The 25,143-nt window shown below is 47.3% G+C and overlaps 1 protein-coding gene across 4 annotated transcripts in view; it reads left to right on the forward strand.

Moving 5' to 3' along the window:
• Tdp1 (tyrosyl-DNA phosphodiesterase 1) overlaps positions 1–24,430 on the forward strand; it is a 70,709-nt gene extending 46,279 nt beyond the window's left edge. Inside the window, exons 15-17 of one of the 4 annotated variants that reach the window (XM_030246506.1) lie at positions 4,212–4,314; positions 5,257–5,339; positions 7,800–12,108. In XM_030246506.1, the coding sequence (XP_030102366.1) occupies positions 4,212–4,314; positions 5,257–5,339; positions 7,800–8,076 (463 nt within the window). In that variant the 3' untranslated portion in view covers positions 8,077–12,108. Of the gene's footprint in view, positions 1–4,211; positions 4,315–5,256; positions 5,340–7,799; positions 12,109–14,446; positions 14,556–24,169 lie in introns of those variants that run through there. The other 3 variants (NM_028354.5, NM_001379072.1, XM_030246507.1) reach the window with 3 other exon arrangements.
• Positions 24,431–25,143: the final 713 nt, after the last annotated feature.

A 25,143-nucleotide genomic window follows, 5' to 3' on the forward strand; every position in this document is an offset into this window, starting at 1 on the left:
TCCTCGCGCATACCCACGCCAGAGACAAGAGCCTAAACAGAGGAGGAGATGAAGGACTTAAGAGATCCCTTAGTCGGGAGTAGGGATAAAACCGTCTGCTCTGGCTTTCCCAGCCTTTGCCTGCATTTCCTCCCAGGTGCCTTACATGCCATTCCATATGTACCTTATCTAGCCCATAGATACCATACATGCAGTCTCCTGGGATCTCATATGGATGTTCTTAGAGTTGACAGTATAAGTTTATTCTTCAAAAGTTGATACAGTTTTCTCATACTGTGCATCATGGTCAATAGTGAGCTGCCACACCTGAGAAGCTGGTCTCCTTCCAAGGTTGTAGATAACTTCTCCTCATACCTTCACACGGTGGAAGAAGGCCAAGGCAGGTCCTAGGTCTCTTACAAAGTCACCATTATCTCACGAGGGCTGTAGGTTTATCACTTCCTGAGACCTTCACATTGGGGGTTAGGATTTCAATGTAAAAATATAGGTATAGTCATTAGCACCCTCGATTGTCTGAATCCTATTATCCAGAATTCCTGTCCCTGTATATTTCTCATCAGGATGAACCCAAGAGAGAATCTTAGGCGTGTTTGGAGGGTGACTGAGAGACAGCTGTCTTTTTACAACACGCAGTCTGTTCCTATGTCACTGTGTGCTGGCTTACTCTGGTGACATGAGGTGGGAGCTGGACCTGGTTCCCTACATAGGTCTTCCAAAGCTCCCCTGACTCCTGCGGCTCACTGTGTGTTTATCCAGTTCTGGGTCTGCAGTCTGTCTTCTCTACGACACCCACCCAATACCAGAGGCCACACAACCTGCCCTGAGTTTTCCAGTTCATGGCTTTAATTCATGCTCGTGTGAAAGCTAGCGTGTTTGCGTTCACTTTGTCTAACTAACTTTTACCTGCTCGGTGCACTCCCAGCTCCTGTGTCAGCTCACAAAGCAGTAGCTCACATAGCTATGTTAACCAGCTCCTCCATGATCCCAAAGAGTCAGATTTCTTGACAGAAGCTTGGGCATATCTGTTAGATGCAGTCTTCTACCTCTGTAGCCTTGACTGGAGCTTAACTGACACACTCTGTCCCTCAAAGATTGCTTTTTTCCCCCACTATTACTGTATTAGTACTTTGGGCAGTTTCTAGTGGACAGTAAAACTTGAGACACCATGAATCCTACCCTTGTCTACAGCCACACCACCCTAAATGTACCCAAGTTTATCTGAATCCTACCCTGTAGAATTGTATCCCTCAAAGAATGAAGTAATCCTTCCCTTTTTAATATTCAAGCACCACTCCAGATATAGCAAGAGCAAGGAAGTGGACCTTGTGCTTGGGGAGAAGGCTGCTGGGTCCAGAGGGAGGCAGGAGAGAGCTGGAGGGTCGAGGCAGTGGACAGCGGGCCTGAGTGGAAAGAGCAGCGGGAAAGGCCTTCTGAGTTCCAGGGACATACAGCTCTGCATGAGCCCTGGGGATCACTTTGCCTTATAGAAGACACTGGTGGCTTCTCCTGCCTGTCTATCCCACCCACACCCAGAGCAGACAGCGTGAGATTTTGGAAATACATTCCCAGGCATCCTGGCCACCACAGGTGCCAGTGATTCAAGGCATTACTCACAGTGTAAGACATTATTAAAGATGACATTTCAAGGAATGTTGATTTGTCACCCAGACAACCTACGAGTGTCTTTCAAGTCTCCCAGTGCTCAGGATAGAATTTTGAAGGCTGCAGATAGTTGGGATTCTGCTAGACAGCAAGTACAAGAGCAGGCTAAGAGGAAGCCATCTTGCAGTGTCCCTGTGGTCTCTGTTTCTCTGTGGCCTTGTGCCGCACAGAAAGGCTCCCGATCCCCAGTGTGTTCCAACTGCTTGAGAAGGCAGGTACATCTGTAAACGCTCTTTGAGCAAGGTCTCCTGTAGCCCAGGCTGGCCTTGGACTCCTGATCCTCCAGCCCCCACCTCCAGAGCTGGGCAGTGACATTCATGTACTGCCAAGCCCTGCTCCTCATCCTCATCTTTAAAGAGAAATAGGACTCGGGCGAACAGAGCTGTGGGGTTTTTTGTTTTTTGTTTTTAAGGCCATGTGGTAGGTTTAAACTAATTAATCTGATTAACTTTCCTAAAGTTGCACACATTTGTCGGGAATACCATACACAGTGTACAGTGATCAAGTCAGAATAAAAACTGTTTCCATCTTTGTAAACACTCATCTCTTCGGGTTTCTCAACTCCTGCCATGTAGCCCCTTTTATAACGTGTAAGAAGTTCCCGGTCGTTACAGCTGCTAGGGTGTTGATGGTTTTCCCTTGGCACTCACATAGCCTTCAGATACTACAGTGTAGGTCAGTACCGACTGGATTCCCCAACTGAGTACCTGCTACTGAAGTGTATGGAGTCTTCAGCAATAGACTTTACCTTCATATTCTGGGAGGTAACCAAGGACAGAAGCAATAGCCTGTATTGTTTGGGGGTTCGGTGGACCTTTCTGAGCAACAGCTAGAAGGGAAATATCCCCTAACTGGCACTGGAATTTTTGTTTGATAGTGTACAGCCTCTGAGGAAGGGGAGATAATATATATAAGTTTAAAACATAATAGGTTTCCCTATAGCTCTTTCAGATATTTTTAATGTCATTTATTCTTCCTTGTTACCCACTCTCCTCCCTCCCCTCTCCACAGCTAGTCCCTGCCCCCATTTTTTTCTCTTCATAGCACCTGTGTCCTGCTATCCTCATTACACACACACTATGATTAATTTTGATTGTCAACTTGTCAAGATTTAGAAGACAAACTTCTAGGCATTTCTGTAAAGATATTTCCAGAAGGTTTACTGAATAGGGAAGACCCATCCTGAATATTGTCACACTGTCCCGTGGTCCAGCATTCATCTTTCTCTGCTTCAGAACTATGAGCACAATATTCAGCTGCCATATGGTCCTGCAGCCACAGCTACAGTCACTGTCATTGCCAAGCCATAATAAATTGTTTCCTCAAGCCTGCCTTAAATAAACAAGTGTATAAGAAGCTGTTTGCAGCTGTGCTCACTGAGGGTAGAGCTCTAGGACTCACTTTGATACCAGCTGTCTGGCCTTCCTCTGCCCTGCCTAAGTCCCACCCTTTCCCAAACTCCACCCAGTGCCATGCGCCTCTCCACTTCTGTGAGGCCAGCTTCTTAGCATAGGTGGAGGTATAAATGAGAACCAGCGTGCATCTTGGCCTTCCTTTGTGTCTGTCTATTCAGGTCTCCTTCCTCCTACTGTGCTGGGATTTTTTTTTAAAGCCATACCTACAACTCTGCATTAAACTTGATTTTATATAAGCCATTTCTTTCTGACTGCAAGCACCAGGCTAGTGGCCCCAGAGCTGCTCTCTTCAAAGCAAAAGTAGGAATTAGCTTTAGTTGTTTCTCCCCTAAAGAAGACAGAAAGTGGCTACATGTGTATGATAATGTTAACAGCTTTTTCTCTAAAAGGTTTTTTGGTTTTTTTTTTTTTTAGGATTTATTTTTAGTTATATATGTGTGTCTGCATGGGGGCTTGTGCATATGAGTGTAGTGCCCTTGGAGGCCAGAAGAGGGCATCAGATTCCCTGGATCTGGAGTTCCGTGCACTTGGGACCTCTGTATGAGCCTTACTCACATACACCCTTAACCACTGAGCCATGTCTGCAGCCCACAGATTTGTCTTAAGTGATGCTTTTATGTACAACAAAACTAGAAGCTGCCAGGCATTGGTGGCGCACGCCTTTAATCCCAGCACTCGGGAGGCAGAGGCAGGCGGACTTCTGAGTTTGAGGCCAGCCTGGTCTACAAAGTGAGTTCCAGGACAGCCAGGGCTACACAGAGAAACCTTGTCTCGAAAAACCAAAAAAAAAAAAAAAAAACCTAGAAGCCATAGCAATCAATACCAGAACTATAAAAAGAAAAGGGAGTTTAGACATGGAAAAAAATACTTGTAAGAAAGATAATCATTTTAATAACTGCCCTGGAGGTCATGCATATGAGAGTGAAGCTATCCCAAATTAGCAGTTAGATAAATCCTGAAAATTACAGTACAGTGTGCCTTAAATTTCCTTTTCAATACCACAGTTGGGCTCGAGACTGAATCGATATGATTGCGGCTGCGTGTTCTTTGACCAGTGCTCTCGCAGCTGTGCACGTCTGACCCACACAGAGATGCCACACTGAGACAGCTCCTTCTGTGTCCTTGTCTCCACAGTGCGAATCTGTCCAAGGCTGCCTGGGGGGCACTGGAGAAGAACGGCACCCAGCTGATGATACGCTCCTACGAGCTCGGGGTCCTCTTCCTCCCGTCTGCGTTTGTGAGTAACATTGTGCCTGCCCGCTCCCTCACCTGTGTTGTGAATGGGACTCTGTTCTCTTCCTCTTGGCTCAGTGTGGGCTTAGCGTGGTGAGGATTCCAATCCAAAACCTGTGTTTTAATCTGGCTAGCTGCTGAAGGCAAGGCTACTAACCATATTAAATACATATTGTGAAGCAGGATGTGAAGACTCATACGGTGGGAAGTCACAGGTTGTGAAAGAAGTAGCCCAGACAAGCGCAGGACTTTGAGGGGTGGAGTGGCAGGGGAGGGAAGGATGGGGAAGGTTTAGAGTACAGGGAGAGTTGGAAGAGGCATCACCGCTGAAGAGGGCTTGGCAGTAGCAAGACTGGGGAGCACAGAGTTCAGGCTTTAGCTGAGGATGCCTGTGGTGTGAGCTCCCAGAAGTGCACCATGCTGGAAGTGCTCTCTCAAGACGTGCACTGGAAACTCGGCAGCTTTAAAATGGCTAACAGACAGCAGATGAAGTGTCTGCTGTGCCTGTGGGGACCAGGTGGCCTACGCCATATGCTTCAGTACGCACTAGAATCATTCTCCCAGAGACTCATTGCCCTGAGATGCAGATGCCCCAGGATCTCCTGTATCCTCATCACACTCTCTGGGCACACTCTTAACCGTGGGGTAGAGTCGGGGTTGCCTACTCAGGGAGATAGGCAATGCCCACTCCGTCCCCCTTTGTACTGCTGGCTGTAGTTTTAGGATAGGTCCATTGTGAGCTGCTGAGAATGAAGTAGGTTTAGCTAAGGGGGTACCATGAGCATGGCTGTAGACCTAAGTGAGCCCATGAGCAGTGATGGACTCAGAGTGTCACAGCACACTGCAAAGTGCCCTCTTTTGTAGCACGCCCAGTTGTAGTCTCTCTTATCTCCCGGCTCCATGTTCTGAGAGCAGCTCACTCTTGTCTCTCTCCTCCACTTGCCAGTCCTCACCTGTCCTCCTCCACCCCAGAGGGTTTCAGGATGGAACTGCTGGCAGATATCTTCAGCTCCTTCTCTTTCCTACTGGGTAAATATGTTCGCTGCTTACAGCTGGATTTCAGCATCATAGCCTCACAAGTAGATGGTGACTTGAAGGACAAAGATGTGATGTCCCTGCGGGTCCGCAGATAGCATAGGGTCTAGCCCGGGGCCTCTGCCTTCTGCCTGCTCCCTCTGATCTTTCAATTCTATCACAATTCTGGAAAACAGCAAGTTCGTGACTCTAGACTACAGTGCTCAGATATTTGCTGTGATTGTGGGGTCTGGCTTCAATCTGGTAAGAACTGTCCGACTCAAGTGCTGACTCAAATGATACATTTGTACATTGCATGTCTCTCGTCTTTGGCTTTTGTTGTGGCATTTCTAAAGTCTGTTCTGAGCTGATCCCTCAGCAAGGGAATGTTCATACAATAGAAATGTACTGTCACCCCAACCTCCAGGCCCCCATCACTACAGATAGTCTTTTCCTGTATATCAGAGGAAGGCCATAGAGAAATGGAAATAATGCCCAAATTGACTTTATTAGAAACAAGGCAAGGCACATATAGCAATGTGAGGTGAAAGAGATCGCATTAGTTATGAAGACTGTCTAGCAAACATGAAAGATGATGCCGCCCTTCTGAGCTGTACCACCCAGGAGCTGGGCCCCAAGCTCTGAGACCACGGTTTTCACATCCTGGCTACAGGTCAGCTTGAGATTGACCTAAGCTTTCCAAACTGTGAGCAGATGTATCAGTGACAGCACTGGCCGAGGAGAGGTGAACACAACGGCCATAGCAGTTTATACATGCTGTGGGTTTGAAGAATGAGAGGCAAGTAGGAGGAAGAGAATAACAGGGAGAGAGAAAGGAAACACAGTGACTTGAACTTGAGGCCTCACTAACCATGTGCCTGATGTGCTGTTCCTTGGCCTTACCATGTGTGTGCTGCCCCAGGTCACTGTGTTTGCAGGTCTGATATATATCAAGTAAGAAGGTAATTTGAAAAAAAACATAATAAGAAAGGCCACAGGTCTTTGTTTGTCTCTAGAGCCTGGGACAGTAGGTAGCAGCCTGGGTCGGTAGGTAGCCGTGCTTCCTCTATAGAACTGGTAAGGACCAGCCAACCATAACCCTGTCCCAGCAACTTCCCATTCAGTTGAGCTACCTGACTGTAAGATACATGTTCCAGCTCTGAGCTGAGGGCTAAACCATGAGCGTGCTGTGCTGCCCAAGTAAGCAGACACTAAGGGGCTACAGAGTTCTTTTGTTTGCAGTTTATTAAAAAAAAAAAAAAAGGTTGATCCCACAAAGAGGGAATTAAAAAGGATGCTGGAGAAAGTCATGGAACCTAAGGAATTACTAATAATTCAGACAGGAGGATGGAGAGGAGCCAGCCCAGCTCTGGGTCCGATGCAGTCCTCTCTGGCTGCTGCCACCAGTGGGCTTCCGCTCGGTGAAGACCACTCTGCAGATCTTTCTGAACCCTGGGCTTCTGTCTGTCTTCTATTTCTGGGCCCTCCCCATGCATCCCCCAATCGTGGGCCTGTCTCTAGAGAAGGGAGGGATGCTGTGAGTTAAAGCCACCCCAGGGCTGGATTCCCAGAGCACATCACCAAAAAGTGAGCTGGCATGGGCCTTGTTGGTCTATGGGATGTAGTGTTTGTTTATTTTATATAGGAAGAGACTATAGCAGAGCTTCTGTGTAATGGGAACCTTCTGGAAAAGCAGCAGAAATGCTATGTGTGGTATTGACTTTGAAGGAAGCCAGCAATCACCCAAGTTCTGGTACCCAAGTACCCTTCTTTGCAGGAGAGGTATACTGTGGAACTACTCAGTTTCCTTCTCAAAGCCCATTGCAGACTCAGAGCTGAACATTCAGCGGTCAGGGTCAACCCCATCACTGCCAGCTCATGTCCACGATCACCCAGGACCTCCCCTATGGAGGGCCCTGGGGAGGAACGAGAAACAAGCTGTGGTCCTCGTTCTCAGGACTCTCGAGGATTCACTGAGATCCATAGATACAAAGCATGCAGCACATGATCAGAAGCATGCTCAGAGACTTTTCCAGATATTGGGAGTTCTGGCGGGTGGGGAGCATGGGTTGTGCTGGGGACCTGGGAAAGGATTCTGGGAGATGGCTTTCAGTGAGTACTCAACCCAGTTTCAGGCAGAGGTTTGCAGAGTATCGCATGCCAATTGTCAGAGCCTGAGAATCTTATAAAACATAATTCTTAAATTATAGATTATCGCTTGTATTATTCAGAAGGTACTTGAGGATATATGGCATTTGCAAATGTCATCAAAATCAGCTAAATCATTTAAAAGAACTAGCCAGACGGTCTGATTGCTAATGAATTACTGTTTCTGGTCACCCCACTTCCCTGCTTTGAAGCTTGAGATATATCCATGGCAGCCCTTTCTCTCCCTGTCTTTTAACCACTGGTTCTTGTCATTCCTAACTACTTAGTGCTGCTTGATAATGTCACCTCTGGTCATCATCCCTGCAGCCACAGTGGCCGGAGCATGCCAGCTGTTCTGCATCAGCCTCTGCTTCCTTCCCTGGGTCTCCTTTCTTCAGGCTTCGCTCCCAGAAGCCGTTTGCAAGCCTCCCTTCTTCCTGCTGCCAGATGGTCTCTGTTGATCACAGTTCAGCCTCCTGGTGTGCCTCCCTTCTCCCTCCAGCCAGTGACTCCTGACCACCAAGCCACACACACCCCCTCGCTGCCAACACCTCTTCAGTTTTTTTATATTTATTTTATTATTTTATATGTTATGTTTCCCTGAATGTGTGTCTGTGCATCGAGTGCTTTCCTGGTGCCCATGAGGGCCAGAAAAAGGTATCAGTGTACCTGGAACTGGAATTGCATACAATTGTGAGCCATCTTGTAGTTGCTGGGAGTCAAACTAGGGTCCTCTGAAAGAGCAGCAAGTGCTCTTCATAACTGTGAGCCATCTCTCCAGCCCCTCCTAGAACTTGCTCTACATGGGCACATGTAGGGCCCATGATTCTTACTGCTCTAGCCAGACCTAGTCCATCTTAGAGAGCAGCTCCATGCCCCCAACCTTAGCTATTCCACCTGCCCCTGAAGGCACTTTTTTCTCTGCATCCCAATTTCCCGGATCCTGGACTCCCTTCATCTTCCACTTGTAGGGTGGATGTTGTTAGCATTCCCTCATTCCGCCATGCTGTTCTCCTGTGAGTGTGTGGAGGCTCTGCGAACAAGGCCATCAGCTGATGTTGCTCCCTTTAACTTTTTGGACTTGGCAGTCTTCTCTGAGCAGCTGTCACAGAAGCAGCGTGCACAGCAGTTTCTGGAGACTAAGCTTAGTGCAGTGCATAGCTTAGCAGATACATCAGTATCACCACATACTGTGTTGTAAAGGCTTCTGAACTGTGGATGAGCTCTCTTGAAGCAGTCTTGTCGATGTTATGTGTTTCTCTCTCTCTCTCTCGCTCTCTCTCTCTCTCTCTCTCTGTCTCTCTCTCTCTCTCTCTCTCACACACACACACACACACACTTTCCTAAGTCTGTATTTGTGTCGAACTCTAACAATGTAATTATCAATACAATTTTCATTGTAATACCAGTCCCTGAATACCCACTAAATAAATAAATACCTTGAAGATTTCTGTGTTGCTAATAACCTTACAGTGTTCACTGACAAGAGCATAGCTTGCTGGGAAATGAGGTCAGAGGTTACATCTTTCTTAGTAACCCCTGTCTGATGCTGATGAGACGCACCTCAATGTGTTTCACTCCAAGGTTTCTGGAGACTTAGCTTATCCAGACTGGTGCAGTCAGCCTGCTGGCCAGACACCATCCAGATCCACCTTCCCCATCAGCCTCCGTGTGTCTCCCGGTCAGAGCTCTATGTCCATGCCACCCACATTTCTGAGTCATTGGCTGCCAGCAGGGCTACTTCTGTCCTAAGCCTGTGAGCCACTGCAGTCACTGCAGCCTGCACACTGCCTTGAGACCAGTGCTGCAAACAGGAATATGTAGATCCAATAGGCCGAGGCAGTAGCTAGAGGTTCTCCACTTTCCCACAACTGTGACAGGACCTGACATTCAGTTATCTGGCCATGTGACTTAGCACTTTTAGGGCCTCTGTAGTAGGTACAGAGCCAGCATGCCTCATTTACAAGAATGCCTTTGACAATTTTAGAATTGATCTAGAACAGCAGTTTTCAACCTGTGGCTCATGACCCCTTGGTGGTCAATGGATCCTTTCACAGAGGTCAAATATCAGAATATATTGCATATCCGATATTTATGTGACAATTCATAACAGTAGCAAACTTAGAATTATGAGGTAGCAATGAAATAACTTAATGGCTGGGGTCACCACAGCATGAGGAACTGCATTAAAGGGTCTTAATTAGGAAGGCTGAGAACACTGCTCTAGATGATGATGTTTCACCCTTGACAGAAACAGAGAACCATCCTCGTCTCTTCTGCGCCCCAGGTTCATTTGCTTCTCAGGCAATGGATTCCTACTTTTCTGTCATCAGGATTAAAAGGAAGAGAAAAGAATCAAGTTCAAAGGCCTTGACTTCAGTCAGCAAGTCTACTCTCCCTACTCTGTTTTGGTTAAATCATCATTTTTGTTGCTGCTGCTTTCAAAGATGGTGCATACCACAAGCTAACGCTGTCTTCTCAGATGATCTTTGGTCAGTCGGGTAGGCTCCACTAAGACGGGTGTGGCTGAGAGAGCTAAAGAAATTCACAAGCACCGCACCTGAGCCCTCCTCCTTGTCCCTTCACACACTCTGTGCCTGGCTATTGCTTGGGCTCCCAGTCTCCCAGGAGGTCACAGCTGAGTGAGTGCTCTGTGGAGCATGTCTTATAACCTTTAAATTCCACCCATGAATCACTCCCACTGAAATAATGTGGGAGGAGACAGACTGGGAGCACACATTGGAGAACCGCCCAAGAACCAAGAAAGGGAATTAATTCTCCAGGGCGCCAAATGGAAAGACGAAAAGACCTGGATCTATAGGAGTCAAAATGACAGTGGAGAAAGGAGACTTGAAGTGAGATCAGGATGGGACCCTGTTTTTCAGCTGGGCTAGACTGGCCCAGTTTCTTTACTCACATAAGCCTGTCCTAGAGTGAGGACCATGTAGTGACAAATTCATGGTCATATGAAAATTAAAAGCTCGAACCTACAAAGGATCTGAAATAAGCCTGGTTGTTTCCCAGAGCTCAAAAAGGCTGTTCCTAGAGATGGGAGCGGTACGAACTACAGGGCTGAAAGCAGAGACCTGTCCTCTAGGCTCTCAGCCAGATCAGTCTTCATGCCACCCCCACTATTGTACCGGTCCTCCTCCTCCCCAGAAGCTGCACTCTCAAAAGCATCCCAGCTACCAAAGCCCCTCCTCTCCAGAGCCCTGTTGGTGTGCCCACTCTGTAAGCCTTCCTCAGACCCTGGCTGGAAGCATCTGAGGGCCAAGGGTACAGGCTACCACCTTTCTGTCATTTGCTTTCTTACCTATCAGCCCAGCTGATAAAGAAGGCGTCTTCCCTTCAGCCTCTTCTGGTTCCCGCCTACAAACTCATATGCTGTTCTAGTTCCAGAGAAACCCACTGCCTTGGGTCTCTGTGAGTTCAAGGCCAACCTGATCTACATAAAAAACCCAAGTCAACCAGGCAGGATTACATAGTGAAATCCTATCTCAAAAGACAAACAAAAAACCAGTGCCTCATGGAGCGTTTTCCACTCAGTTACTACGCAAGCTCATGCAGCTAACAACATAAACCACAGAGTAGACTCCTCTATGTGATTGAGTCAAACTGCTGAGCATAAATGATCCCAGCTGAGAGAGGGAGAAGCCAGCAATTTGTCATGTGTGATTCATGTCCACCCTCTCACCTGGTGTTTTATAAATGCATTGTCTTAAGTACTGTGCCTGGGAGGGTGTCTTCCTCTGTTTTGTAAAATGCCAAGCAATACCACTGTGATATATAAATAATGATAATTAGGAGACAGCCTCAAATAATTTGACATGTGATTGAAGGGAAAAGTGGTGCTTTTTTTTTTAATACCCTAGAATTTGGATCAGAAATGGCATTCAAGAAAAAGGCATATTGGTTCTTGTCAGATGTGGATGGTTCAAACATTCTTATGTCTGAGGTCAGACATCAAAAGAGGAAAGCCAGGCTTGGAACATGTAGGGCATCAAAACTGGGTTAAGGCTATAAAGACTCCCCCATGGCTTCATGGCTGTTAAAGAACATGATGAGTCTCTGAGCTAAAGACTTGTACAGTTGCAAGACTTTCCACTTTCCTGGTTCTCTGTGGCAAATATGAGGACAATTATTTGCATAGTAGAAAGGGCATAGGACCACAAATCCCAAAGACAGGGTGTGTGTGGACAGCTGCCAGCCCAGGTTTGTCTCCTCTTCGCTAAAGCAGGAGTCACTGTCACACAGCACACCCTGAGAACTCAGACTGGCTCCTCCCTGAGAAGGTGTTGGTGGCAGTGTCGGCTAGTAGTGTCTTCAGCTCGCCTCAGCAGGCCCAAGCCTGCAGGCGTTCTTGGTCTCCAGCTTCCTTCCTCTGCCTTTTGCAGTTCTAATTCTTAGGTTTGTGTCTCCCATGACCATGACCACTTCCTGTTTCTCTTGTGAGCGCTCGTGGTCACCCGGCTGAGCAGTCTCCAGTCCAGTCCCTTACCCAAGCTCCTCCAGCTACCTCACGAAGAGCTGTCTCCTTCAGAACCTCTGCAGCTCCTCAGTGCCTCTTGATGAAAACGTCAGACTCTAAATGGATCCCTGGGGTGCAATTGGGTGTGACTGACCGGTAGTCACCAAACAAGTATCAGCAACAAGGCAAGCATAGAAGGCGAGTTCATTGCTTCAAGGCAGGGCTTGAAGTCAGTAGTCAAGCCATATCATCGGTGTTCTGACACCTCCAGCTGATGGACACGAGAGCTCCCGGCAACAAGGCATCCCCTGCCCCCAACACCTCCAGGCTGACTCATGCCGGAGTCACTAATAACCAGATAGCATACCTGGCTTAGTGGAGGCAAAGCACAGACGTCCAGCTCTCTTCTCACTTAGGGGGAATTACTAACAGTCCCAGCGCTGACATCCCCACTCCCATGCCAGTGCACTCAGCTCCAAGAGATGTGCCTCCTCTCAGCTTTTCTGTGACTGTAGTGCTCTCCCCTGATGCTCTCCCCTGCCATTGCTGTTCGTCAAAATTATACCCAAGTTTTAAAAACCACTACAGCACTGTTTTTCTACAAAGCCTTTCCTTAGCCTGCCACAGATGTGAGTCATTCTTCCCCTTTATATTTATTTGTTTGTCCGTCTGTCTGTCCTGTCTGTCTAGCATTTCTGCCATGCCTGTGTCACATACTGCATTTCACAAATCAGTCAACATCTTTGCCACAGCTATCACCTCATACCTGCCTGCAGGCCCTTATGGTTTGGTTTTCCTGTGGTGCCGGGGATTGAACCCAGGGCATTATACATATTCAGAAAGTTCTCTACCACTGAGCCTCATCTCAGGCCCTCTTCTGTGGTCCTTAATGTGTGTTACTGCAGCTGCTGGTATGCAGAAGCCAATAAAACAAGCAAAGTGGCCACTTCAGTCTCATGCCTGCAGCGCGGTGTCTCTTGCATACCCATGGAGCAGCAGGGCGGGTCCTAGGGACTGAAGGTTGAAAAGTTGTACAGGTTGGTTTCTTGTCAGCCTGGCATCTGGGAAGAGAGAACCTCAACCTCGAGAATGTCTCCCATAGCCAACTGTGTGGAACGTTTCTTAACTCGCGGTTGATGAGAGAGGGCCCAGCCCACAGTGAGGGGTGCGGCCCCTGGAGGGAGACATCCACTGGCTATCACCACTAAAGTGAAAACAGGCCACTATTCACCTGTAGTCCTCCAAGACAGTTCTTCACGCACTTACCACAACTTGCCATCATCTGTTAGACTTGTACATAAAATGTTTCTTTAGCGCCTCCTCAACACTGTGCATTCCATGCGGACAGGAATGATGATGGCTCTATTGATTCATGCATATCCAGAGCTTGGTACCATGCCTAACCCAGAAGGGAAGCGTGTTAATCTGTTAGTCTCAGGTCCAGTAAGGTTTCCCAAGGCAGGCTGACATCTGACAGAAAGGTCGTCTCATAAACAAAAGTTCCCAAGTTCCCCCGGGACAGAGGATTATTGGCTTATATATCTGAACTACCCCATAAGGGAACTTTGAAGGAGAGGTTAAGGGGCAGTCAGTGGAACAGAGCTTACTGTAGGTTCACATGTGCTCTGAACGGATACAGTTCTAGCTTTATGTCCACGGACGCTGGGGCCAATGACATCATTGGTTCATAGCGGCGCCATTTGTTGTGCTGTTGATTATTCCGGTTTCACCTGGGTGGGGTTGGGGTCATCACCTTCCCTTTTAGCATTTTAAGACCCCTGAAGGGATAGGAAACCAGAAAGACTACAAGGCTACAAGTTATAAGTGCAGTTACGATATATTCTCAGGAGCTCTAGCATAGCTTCAGCTGGAGAAATAATAGTTTGAATGAATGAATGAATGAATGAATGAATGAATGAATGAATGAATGAATGAATGCATGCTTAGTGAATGCCAGAGCAAAGGCTAGAGCTCGGGGAATGTCAGGAAGCCCCTGTGTGATGCCATGTCCTCTCACATGGTGCCTGTGACTACCCCACCCCAACACACACACCCCTTACTGGGGACTGAGCCCTCTACAGTTGTTTTCTAGTCAGCTGCTAGGACATTGGCATCGTTTGCTATGCCTTTAGGAGGTGGATGTGTTCGGGTTGGTAGAGAGACAGACAGTAGGAGTAAGAGACAGTGAAACAGAGCAGAGAGCAGGGTGCCAGGATGGCCCAGGGTCCCCTGAGGCAGCGCTCACTAGTGTGTTAGGAACTTGTACTGTACAGGCCTGTGAGTCTAAATGATATAAACATTTATAAAATTTAAGGCTTTTCTTAGATTTATAGAAGAAAATAATTTGGGGGAAGGAGTTATAGAACATATTTTCCTGTCCATCATTGAAAATAGCTCTGAAATCACTCATATTCTTAGGGGTATCATAAAAATAAATCATTCTTAAGATCTTCTGGCTACTTTAGAAAACACGATTACGTCACAGCCCCTCCCTCTGTGTCTGCAGGGCCTGGACACCTTCAAAGTGAAACAGAAATTCTTCTCCAGCAGCTGTGAGCCGACGGCCTCCTTTCCTGTGCCCTATGACCTGCCCCCAGAGCTGTACGGGAGTAAAGGTGAGACACAGAGGGAACCCTGATCATGCCCAGCAGTGGAAGTAAGCACCTGGGAGGCAGCCCTGGGCTCCGTGTGAGCCTGGGTCCTGGAAACCTCTGCAAGCCCAGATGTGCAGAGGGTACCTGCTTTCCTGCCTGAGGCCACGCAAGCAACGCCGTTCTCTTAGAGCCCACACGCACTCAGTTACCAGGAATCAAAAAGAGCCTTAATTTATTCAAGCTTCATGTGTGTATTGGTATTTTCTATAGTGGAAACTGGAAAATGCTTGAATGTTTATATTGACTTATTAGTTTTAAAATAATAAGAAATTTTATGCTTTATGGCCAGTTCTAAAAGTAAAGGACAAAATTAGTGAGGGAGGTAATATCATTTCACGGTTTTCAAAAGCATCTTTATTGTGCAGCCTAAAAGCTGACTGCTGAACCCTCTCATCTGCTGTCATGGGAGCTCTGCTGTGATGCCACCCATACATACATAGCCTCTACACACATAAAAGTGAGGAAAACACATGAGGGCATTGGATCACTAAGAAATAACTTTGATTTATAACACACCCCTAGAAGAGGTCACCAGGCCACACTTTGAAACTTGTTGCAGTGGACTCTGACTTTCCTAGAGGCAGTAACCAAGTATATTTCCCAATAAAGAGTCCATGGGACTATCTACAGCAGTGATTGCCAATCTGTGGGCCACGAACCTTTAGAGTTGCATATCAGATATCCTACATATCAGATATTTATATTACATTTCATAGCAGTACAAAATTACAGTTGTGAAGTAGGAATGAAATAATTTTACGGTTGGGGGTCACCACAACATGAGGAACTTGATTAAAGAGTCACAGCATGAGTCATATTTCCTCACTGGGGATCATCCCAGGGTGACCATCCTCACCCGGCAGGTGTCAACACCCCAAGAATGTCCGTCTTGAAAGTGGGTTCAGGGAGGGTCATAGAGATGTGCAATCTGGAAACACTTCCAACTTCAAACGGCAAGTGTTTACTATCCAGTCATAACTGACATATTTTCTAGAGAACAGACGCCTCCAGGAGTGGCCAAGTTAGAATATGCAAATGTGCTAAATCTGAGCAGAGACTGTTATGTGACAGGAGGTTTGAATGGCGTCACTCCATTAACTGTCTGTCATTCAGTTCATGGCGGACAGTCCAGTGGCAGCTGCCCTCTGACAGCTGAGCCAGCTGTCTTCTGCCAAATGCCCTGCACACAGTCACCTTGGGGCTTTCTTGATGAACCAAACCTCCCTGTCTGGTGGGCCCATTTCTTAAGATTGTGTTGATATATGCTGCCAGTGTGCCATTCCGAAGGCTACAGGTGACATTGCCCCTCCCCGCTGTTGACACAGTTATGAGGCATGACTCTTCTATGAGTTTTCAGAGTGTGTATATCATACATATTCATTGTAGCAGCAGGGTTGCAATAGATTTCAACCTGAATTTCACCAAAGGTGAAATTTTACCTTAGCCTCTGCCAAAATAAAATTTTCAGAAGGAGGCCGTGATTTGAAAGAACACGTTTATGTGCCATCTGTCCTGCTTAGGAAGTTGCCTTGGGCAGCTCAATGAGTTTTAGGCCTGTGTCAGTTTGCAAAGTGGGGAATCCCAGTCCCTCCTGCAGGCTGCTGAGAGCATTAACTGAGGTGAAGTCTATCAAGTGCTCGCCGCAGTGCCTAGTGCAGCTAGCAGTCGATAAACATCAGCTGCTTTTATCATAACTACTCTTCTTCCAAGGTCTAGTTTAGTCCCCTGGCCACTGGACAATGCATTCGTGTGAGCCCCTCTCCCTATTCCTACTGAGCAGTGGCTTTGCAGTCTATCGCTTTTGTAGGTCAGTCCCCTTCATCCCTGTGCTTTCATTTCTTTCTCTGTTCGTCATGTTTCTCCTATTTTCTTCTAAGTCAAGTCCTAGAGAAGAATGACCTGGGATGGTTGCTTAAGGCCCTGCCTCCTGGGGTCTGACCCTGAGCCTTGCCCTCCTTAGCTGTGGCTGGAGTCCGTCCCAGTCCAGTAGTCCTCGTCTCCAGAGGGGTAGGAAAACAAGAGTGGGGAGATCACAAAGCCCGGGGACGTCTTAAAGTCCCTTCCCTCGAGTAGGAAAAGCATTCACAACAGCTCAGAATTTTGCAGTAGGCGAGCATTATCCCAAACTGTAGGAAGTTAGATCTTCTATTTAACTAGCAGACAGGGGGCTTTATAGGGTGTTTTGTTGAATTTCTGTTTCCTAGGCATTTCCTTTGAAAGATACATAGAAAAGAAATTGGAACATTGTGCTTTATCACTGTTATTTTGGCTTCTGCGTTCCTTCAGCAGTGTGTAGAATAATGCCAGTAATTCAGATATTACTCTCCAGATACATCCAATGTTCTGTAAAGGTCTGTGGCCCATCCAGAGGTGTTTTATTAAGGCAAAGGAAAATGAGTGGTTAAGGCCATTTCAAAAGCACTTCATTTTTAAAAGGGATTTTGAACCATGACAAAACACACACACACACACAAGGTCTCATTCCATATTTTTAAATCAGAGGGCTGCACAGAAAGCTTAACATCCCACTGTGAAAGCTCACCCAGATGTTGTCTTGGAACAAAGAAGATGATCAGATACTGTGACAGAAGTTACACTCATTTCCTGGGGAGCTTTGCTCTGAGACATAGTTGACAGTTCTCTACAGATCCATAATATTGAGAGCCTACTGTGTGCGGGCAAAGTTCTTAGAGTCTCTGAGTGATGCAGGTAGGCCTGAGTTCTCCCCAGCATCAAGTTTAGGTTTTGAAAAAACAGATCCATTTAATAATAGGAATGGTGAGCTGGGTGTGGTAGCACACGCCTTTAATCTTAGCTCTCGGGAGGCAAAGGCAGGCACATCTCTGTGAGTTCAAAATCAGCCTGGTCTATGAAGGAAGTCCAGGACAGCCAGGGCTATTACACAGAGAAACCCTGTCTCGGAAAACCAAAGAAATAAATATAGCACTGATGATGACAATGATGATGACGATGACGACGACGACGACGATGATTAGATGACGATGATGACGATGACGATGATGATGATGATGCATTTATATTCCTTCCAGTGCTCGGTTAGAATCCAGGACCAGCACATGTTGGGTGGACACCATGTTACTGAGCCACACACCCAGTTCTGTTGGTTTTTAAATTTTCATACAAATATGTATTTTATGTTGAACATATTCTCCTATACCTTCCCCATTCTCAGCCCTCCCCGCCCCCATTAGTCCCCTTGTGTCCCTAGACTACTTTTCTTCTCCCTTCCTGGCATGTAGTCATGAATGATTTTATGTGAGTATATAAAAATCCAGGAGCCAAGTGGAAGAAAGCATATTCGTCTTTCTGCAACTAGCTTGATACAAGTCCCTCCATCCACTTGCATCCCCGTGCCTGCAGTCAACATAACTGCATTCTTGTTTGTGACTGAGTGTTTTCTATCATACATACATACATACATACATACATACATACATACATACATACCTGTATGTATGTAACACTCTCCCATTTCTTGGTGTTAGGCCCCAGGTTGCCTCCGTGACTGAGCCACTGTGAATACTGCTGCAGTGTTGTGGTGTGTGAGTGTCTGTGTGTGTTGCCTTGGAGTCCTTTGGGGAAGTCACCCAGGAGGAGTGTAGCTGGGTCCCATGCTAGATCTGGCTTTAGATTTGAGACACCTCTATGCTGATGTCCACAGTGTCTGGACTGATTTACATTCCCACCAGCGGTGTGGAGTATTGAGCGCTAGCAAGGATGTGTGTAAAGGGAACCTAGAGTCTCTTTGGGAGCAAGATCACCAGCCCCTTAAATGAACCTTAAATGAACCCTACTGAGTCTAGTAGTTAGTGTTGCCTAGATGTATATTCATTTAAGGATAACCACTTAGGATTAAGAAACCTCTCCGGGGGCTGGCCCTAGAAAAACCTGATTCTGCCTCCCTTTCTCCCTCATTAGCCATTTACTTATATTGTTTTGGAGGTCTCTTGGACCCTGTGACCAGCAACTCAAAGGATGGTGTCCCTTGTGTGGCACTGGGGTTTTTGTTAGACAGTCTATGGCTCCTGGAAGGAATATTATCTATCACCCTATGTCAGATACTCCATTTAAACTCGTGTGTGTGTGTGTGTGTGTGTGTGTGTGTGTGTGTGTGTGTGTGTGTGTGTGTGTCTGTGTGTTATATAAACTGTGTGTTAGACACACATATACATAACATATATGTAATCTTAAGTAGGCTTATAAATAACGCCCTATAGTTTTGTCAAATACCCTTGGAACTGTCACCCTTCCCTCCTCCCTCTCCCCCTGTGTTGCCCTCTCTTCTCCAATACAGTGACATCACCCTCTAGTCTCCTTCCCCTCCACAGCATTTGTGTTCTACCGTCTCTGTCTATTTAAAAAATTATACAAGGTCATCCATATATAGTCTTTTGCAAGACGCACACAAGACTCCCCTTGTGCCTCTCATCCAAGTTAGTCAGTACTGCGTTCCCTTTGCATCCTTCCTCACACATTCCTCCAAGCTGTTTGAAATTTGAAGACATAATATCTTTCCCCTCTAAATAAAAGCATTGTCTTCCATAAGCCAGTGTCACTGTCAGAGCCAGCAGTTTGTATGGAGTTCCTGTGTGGAATACATTCACACTTCTCACAGCAAAAGAGAGAGAGCCCGAGTCACGTGCTGGGCTCATTTATCCTGCCTGTAGCCTCCATCAATGGGAACGTTTCCTGAAATTCACTTTGCAGAGCACAGACTAGTTACTTTGTATTCCATGAGAAGCATCCTACTCAGTTTGCCCACTGTTCCTTCTTCATGAGGTCCAGGCAGTAGTTGCCAAGAGAACCACCGTATTGTGTTTATCCTGATGCCTCACGTCTGGAGGCACCTGATACCGACCAGTCCTTTCACAGCCGTTAATGTTGGATGATCCAGTTGGTGTCTACCAAGTCATATGTAATCTCTCATAGGCAGGCTGTATATGTATATATTAATTTAAATGGCTGGGAAGACTCAGTAGAAGACGTCCCAGCAGCCTGCTTGGCACCTGAGCTACCAAGCTCAGACTGAGCACATGCGTGGCACCTGAGCTACCAAGCTCAGACTGAGCACATGCGTGGTACCTGAGCTACCAAGCTCAGACTGAGCACATGCGTGGCACCTGAGCTACCAAGCTCAGACTGAGCACATGCGTGGCACCTGAGCTACCAAGCTCAGACTGAGCACATGCGTGGCACCTGAGCTACCAAGCTCAGACTGAGCACATGCGTGGTACATGGAACCCTCTGATCCTGGATGGTATGGCTGTTGTCGCTTAGCTTGGAAGAGTTCCTCGAATTCAGATAATATCAGAGTAAGTTCAGCTTAGGCCAGTCACAGCTATCACTAAATTATGAAGTCCAAACTGATGAAGGAAGCCCTTACTTTTCTAAGGGAGATGGAAAGTTGATTCAGTTGTCCTTTCCAAATACATTTTTTAAAAAGTAGTTAAAATTGGTATGTTTTATGTTTAAAGACTTTTTTTTCCCAAAAGGAAAAATCTTGAGAAATGAGGAATGTTTTAATGAGGCATCTAGAAAAAAAAAATTTAGAATGAATTTTTTTTTTAATTACTATGTAGGGCTGGCTGGCCTAGAACTGGCTATGTAGCCCAGGCTGGCCTGGAACTCACCAACTTCTGCCTGCCTCCAAGATTAAAGGCATGTGCCGTGATACCCAGGTGTTTTAGAAGTTTGGTCTCCATGAAATCTGCATTTGTTTCATAGCATAACCAGAAGGCAGTAAACGACCAGCTCACCTTCCAAAGGTTTGTGGTGAGGAATCTTAAGGAAATTATTGTTGAAATAACCATGCAATTGACTCAGGTCCCTTGAGATAAATACTTGGTTTTCAGTGAGGTGAGTTGTTCTTCCTCTCACCAGACAGTGTTCTGCTCCAGGACAGACACTGCCAGATCCTCAGGAGGAGGCAGTGACAGTGGCTCAGTTAACAGTGATGCTGCCCTTATAAGCCATTGCGTTTCTGCTAAATTTGCTGAAGCAGAGAACCATGGTTTAGAACTTCCCTCGTCTTCCAAGTTGGACTGTCTTTTTTCACCTCGTTTCCTGGGTTGGCTGAAGTCGATGTCACTGGAACACTCTAGAGCTGTGTCTTTACCCACCCGTCCCACACACACAACCCAGGCTGCCTCTGCTGGGGAACTTAGAAAGAGTCCTTTAAAGTGAGTGCTTAAGTCTCCCTGCACAGTGGGGAGTGGACATGTAAGGGTCTGGGCCTGGCAGTTACGGTTATAGACCCTTAACCCCGGGCCAGTCCTTAAAGGGTCGAAGGACAGAGCCGATCGCTGGCAGACAGAGATTTGGTGTGGCTTATTTGGCTTTGTTTGATTGTCGTAAACCCTGTCCACACGGGACACTGCTAGTCCCCCCCTGAGAGATGAAGGTGATGATTACCCAGCACCCTGCAGTGCTGAGTGCCTCTGATATCCCAGGAGCTGATGCGAGCTTGGGACAGGAAGTAATTCACTGTGTTTTCATAACACCCCACCAGGACTGCTGCCGTGCAGCTCCCATTTCCAAGTAAGGAGCCTGGGACACTCGTGTTATCTTGGTCAAGGCTGCACAGGCAAACTGACTCCACTCTCCATACTTACCATAAACATGGATGCCCACTCCAAAGAGAGCTGAGTTTGGAGTTAGCAGAGAGGTCCCTAAGCAGACAAAGGGAGATGAAGTAGAACCTGCAGGCTGTAATCCCTACCTTCCAGCTGCGTCAAACCTTAGCACAGGCTTCCTTGTTCATCACCTCCAAAGCTCTTTCCTCTACCTACAAGCAGTCTTTTATCCCTAACTTCAGGCCTGCTCATGCCCCTTTGCTGTCCCACTATATTCCTGGGGGTGGGGGGTGGGAGGGGGTAACATATCATTTTCTTTTGTTTAAAAGAATTATGTATTTATTTTATGTATATGAGTACACTGTAGCTGTCTTCAGCCACACCAGAAGAGGGCATTGGATCCCACTACAGATGGTTGTGAGCCACCATGTGGTTGCTGGGAATTGAACTCAGGACCTCTAGAAGAGCAGTCAGTGCTCTTAACTGAGCCATCTCTCCAGCCAATATTTCATTTTCTTTACCTTGGATCCTAAGCTCTTACTGGGTTGAAATAGCTTTAGAACTTGATTCTAATGTGCATTGCTTGACCCAGCCCAGACCCAGTGAGCAAGCTTTCTGGTCTAGAGGAAAGAAAGCTCTTACTCTAACAGGCTGTCTAGGGAGTCTCTTACCAACCTGCTAGGAAGGCAGCCACAAGTCACGGTCATGGCTATGGCACCTGCTTTTCTGCTTTCCACTTTGGAACCTAAGTTCCCTCAACAAGACTGGCAAAGCTGGCTCGCCTCCTTTCTGTCTGCAGCACCCAGCAACTTCCCTGGCACCTCGTCTGCACTCAGCAGCTATTCCGGATGCAGTTGTGAGTAGATTACAAGGCAGGCTTTCTTTTGATAGGCCTTTAGAGGATTTAAGAGGGTTGCTTAAAAACAAGTCAGTGAGTGTTAAACGTGTGTTCCCAGTAGTCATGGGCGCAAAGGTACAGTAGTGGCACAGCCACCCTCATCTCCCTGTGGCTGTTTTTCTGCCTCTCCAAGAAGTGGCAGACCTGTCAGCCAGCCTGGAACGTGATCCACCCAAGAGTGCCGGCACTCTGCTCACTTACAAAGCAGAGCTTCAGAGATCTGCCAGCAGGGAGCGCCCCAGGTCCTCGTCTGGTCCCTGTTGCCTGAGGGTGAGGGACAGGAATAAATGCAGTTCTGATCTTGAGGTCACTGGCTGGTTAGGAAGTCTGCCTTGTGCCAGGCATCGCTGTGAAGTGCACATGGCAAGAATCAAGATGGCCTCTGCCTTGAATGAAGCCAGGCAGTGTCGCCCCACAGAGCAAGACATGGGAAAGATGGGTGTGTGACAGATCCAGGTGCAGAAGGTGGTGCCTCTGAAGGAAGAGCAGCACAGATAGAGGGTAGGAAGTCAGGCCCATTGCCACCAGCCCCCCCACACACCCCCACCACACCCCCACCCCACCCCCACCCCCCGGCCCTCCGTCTTTTTAGAAAACAAACCTGGAAAACACACCCTGGGCTTACCAGGCTCCAACAAGGTTGGTGAGTCAACAAAAAAGAGTTTGTTCCTTGCTTTCAAGGCCAGACACAGCGAGGATGTTAAGATAATTTGTTGTCATCTTTGGAACTCCTTCAGATCCTCCTGTGTGTGGCTGTGGGCATGATTGCTCTGAGGTTACTCGACACAAACAGGCTGTCCTCTGAGCTGCCATCACTTCTTTTGGGTGGGGGGGAAGGTTCCCAATGTCAAATTTGTAGGGCTGGGTCACTGCCTGGCCATCCTTATGACTGAGGAAACCTGTTTACAATAAGCACTATGGCCTTAAAAGTCTATCTTCTGTAATACTGTAACGAGGCAGTGATGGGGACTCCCTGTTAACCTGGGATTATCTGCACCCTACCTGTCTCGTGGTTCTTTTGAAATGGTTCCACTCTACCCACCCATACTAATGTGTTGTGAGAATGGCTTGACTGGGAGATGAGTTATTAGTGGTTTAAGCAGTGGTTACACAAGTGTGGTGACTGGAGTTTGAGTCCCCAGAGGCCATCTAAATAACCGGTGGGCAGGGTGACCCACTTGTTATTCCAGTGGTCAGAAGGTGGTGGGATTACCACAGTGAGCTGCCAATCAGACTAGCTGTATTGTGTGGTGAGCTCTAGGTTGAATTGAGAACCCTGCCTCGATGAATACGGTGGAGGATGACTGGAAGATTTCCGATGTCAACTCAGGCCAATGTGTATGTGTACCTCAGTGTGTGTGTGTGTGTGTGTGTGTGTGTGTGTGTGTGTGTGAGAGAGAGAGAGAGGGGGGGGGGGGAGAAGCCCCATGTAGTGAACATCCTCATTGTGCTAAGAACCTTCACAGGCTGTTGCTTCTGTGACATTAGCCTTCAGTCATTTATAGAGGTCTTTTTGTCTTGTTATCATTAACCTTTAATACAACAATATAATAAAAACACTCCAGGAATGGGACCCAAGGCTTCTTGGTGATGTGTGAGCCGCTGAGAGCAGAAAGGTGCCAGCTGCTGCCATGCTTTCGTCAGCTTTCCTAAGAGAAGAGAAAGGCTGGGGTGGCTGGGTGGGTAAAGCGCTGTGCAAGCATGGAACCTGAGTTCAGATCCCAGCAACCGCACAGAGAGGGACCATGGTGGCGTGTACCTGTAACCTGGGCCTCTGCACACCACATGCACGTGGCGGGGTCATGTGTCGGGCACTATGTCTTACACGCTACGGGGCTTGATGTCGCTTTCTCCTGGCCTGTTCCCCAAACTCATCCAACCCTCAGCTCTAACATGAACCTTTACAAAAGCCATTGTCTGCAGATGGTATCCTGGGGGGGGGGGGGGGCGGGGGCGGTGCTGATTCGGAAAATATTCTTCACAACTTGGAGAGCTGAGCACCAAATGCTTTGACCCCAGTAGGCAAATAGCTGCACCCTGTGATAAAGTCCCAGTAAATGTAACATGATGTGCTTCCTCCGCAGACCGGCCTTGGATTTGGAACATTCCTTATGTCAAAGCACCTGACACGCACGGCAACATGTGGGTGCCCTCCTGAGACGACTGAACATTCACCTCCCCTTAAAGTCCTGCACCCGTACAGGACTCCTCGCAAAAGTCCTTCTTGGCTATGTGTCTGGTGGTCATTGTCAACGTTCTTATTAAAGAAGAGGTGTTATTTTCTTAATTCACTTTTATATGTCCTTAAAATCAAGCTATTAAATTTCATAGTATTTAAAAATGTGTACAGGCCTGGAATGAAATTACCAATCCCCAGCAAGCATGCAAAAAAAAAAAAAAAAGGCATGGTAGTGGTGTCTCTGCTGTGACCCTGAGCTTCGCTGGCCGGCCAGCCTCGCCCAGGTGGTGAGCTCAAGGCTCAGTGATGGTGCCAGCTTTCTAAATCAGTTTGACTTGTGTTGGGTGTGTCCTCTGTCCATGCCCAGAGATGTCCTTCCTTCCCCTGCTCAGAGAGAGCCAGATCAGACCATTCCTTCTCTCCAGCTTCAGTTTTCAGCCTTCCTGGATCCCAGGAACCAACCTACTATGGAAAGAGGCTACAGTTGCTGGCAGCAGAAAGCAGCGTAGTGGTGGTGCCAACCCTAAGCCAAGAACCTCAGCTCCCCATGCGTTGGCCCTCCAACCGCAGAGTAAAACAATAGCAGGGCCATTGCAGGGAGTCACCAGCTGCACCGGGAAGGGACTGGGGCTCGGGCCACAAGGGCACAGTATACACAGGCTGCTCTGGAGCAAATCAGCATGGTGAGCCTCAAGTTCATGGCATTCTCTGTGTGCTTATTATAGGTTGGTCCTCTGATCACACTCCTCTAAGACCAGCAGAGCCCTGACGGTTCGCTTCATAGAGGTTCTGTAGTGGCCTTGGAGAAAGCATGGCAGTAACATCAGAGACTATCTGCACTCAAGAGGTTTGTGCTCCCAGTGTCTGCAAACCTGTGCC

This window comes from Mus musculus, chromosome 12 (genome assembly GCF_000001635.26).
Source record: "Mus musculus strain C57BL/6J chromosome 12, GRCm38.p6 C57BL/6J".
NCBI classification, from domain to species: Eukaryota; Metazoa; Chordata; class Mammalia; order Rodentia; family Muridae; genus Mus; species Mus musculus.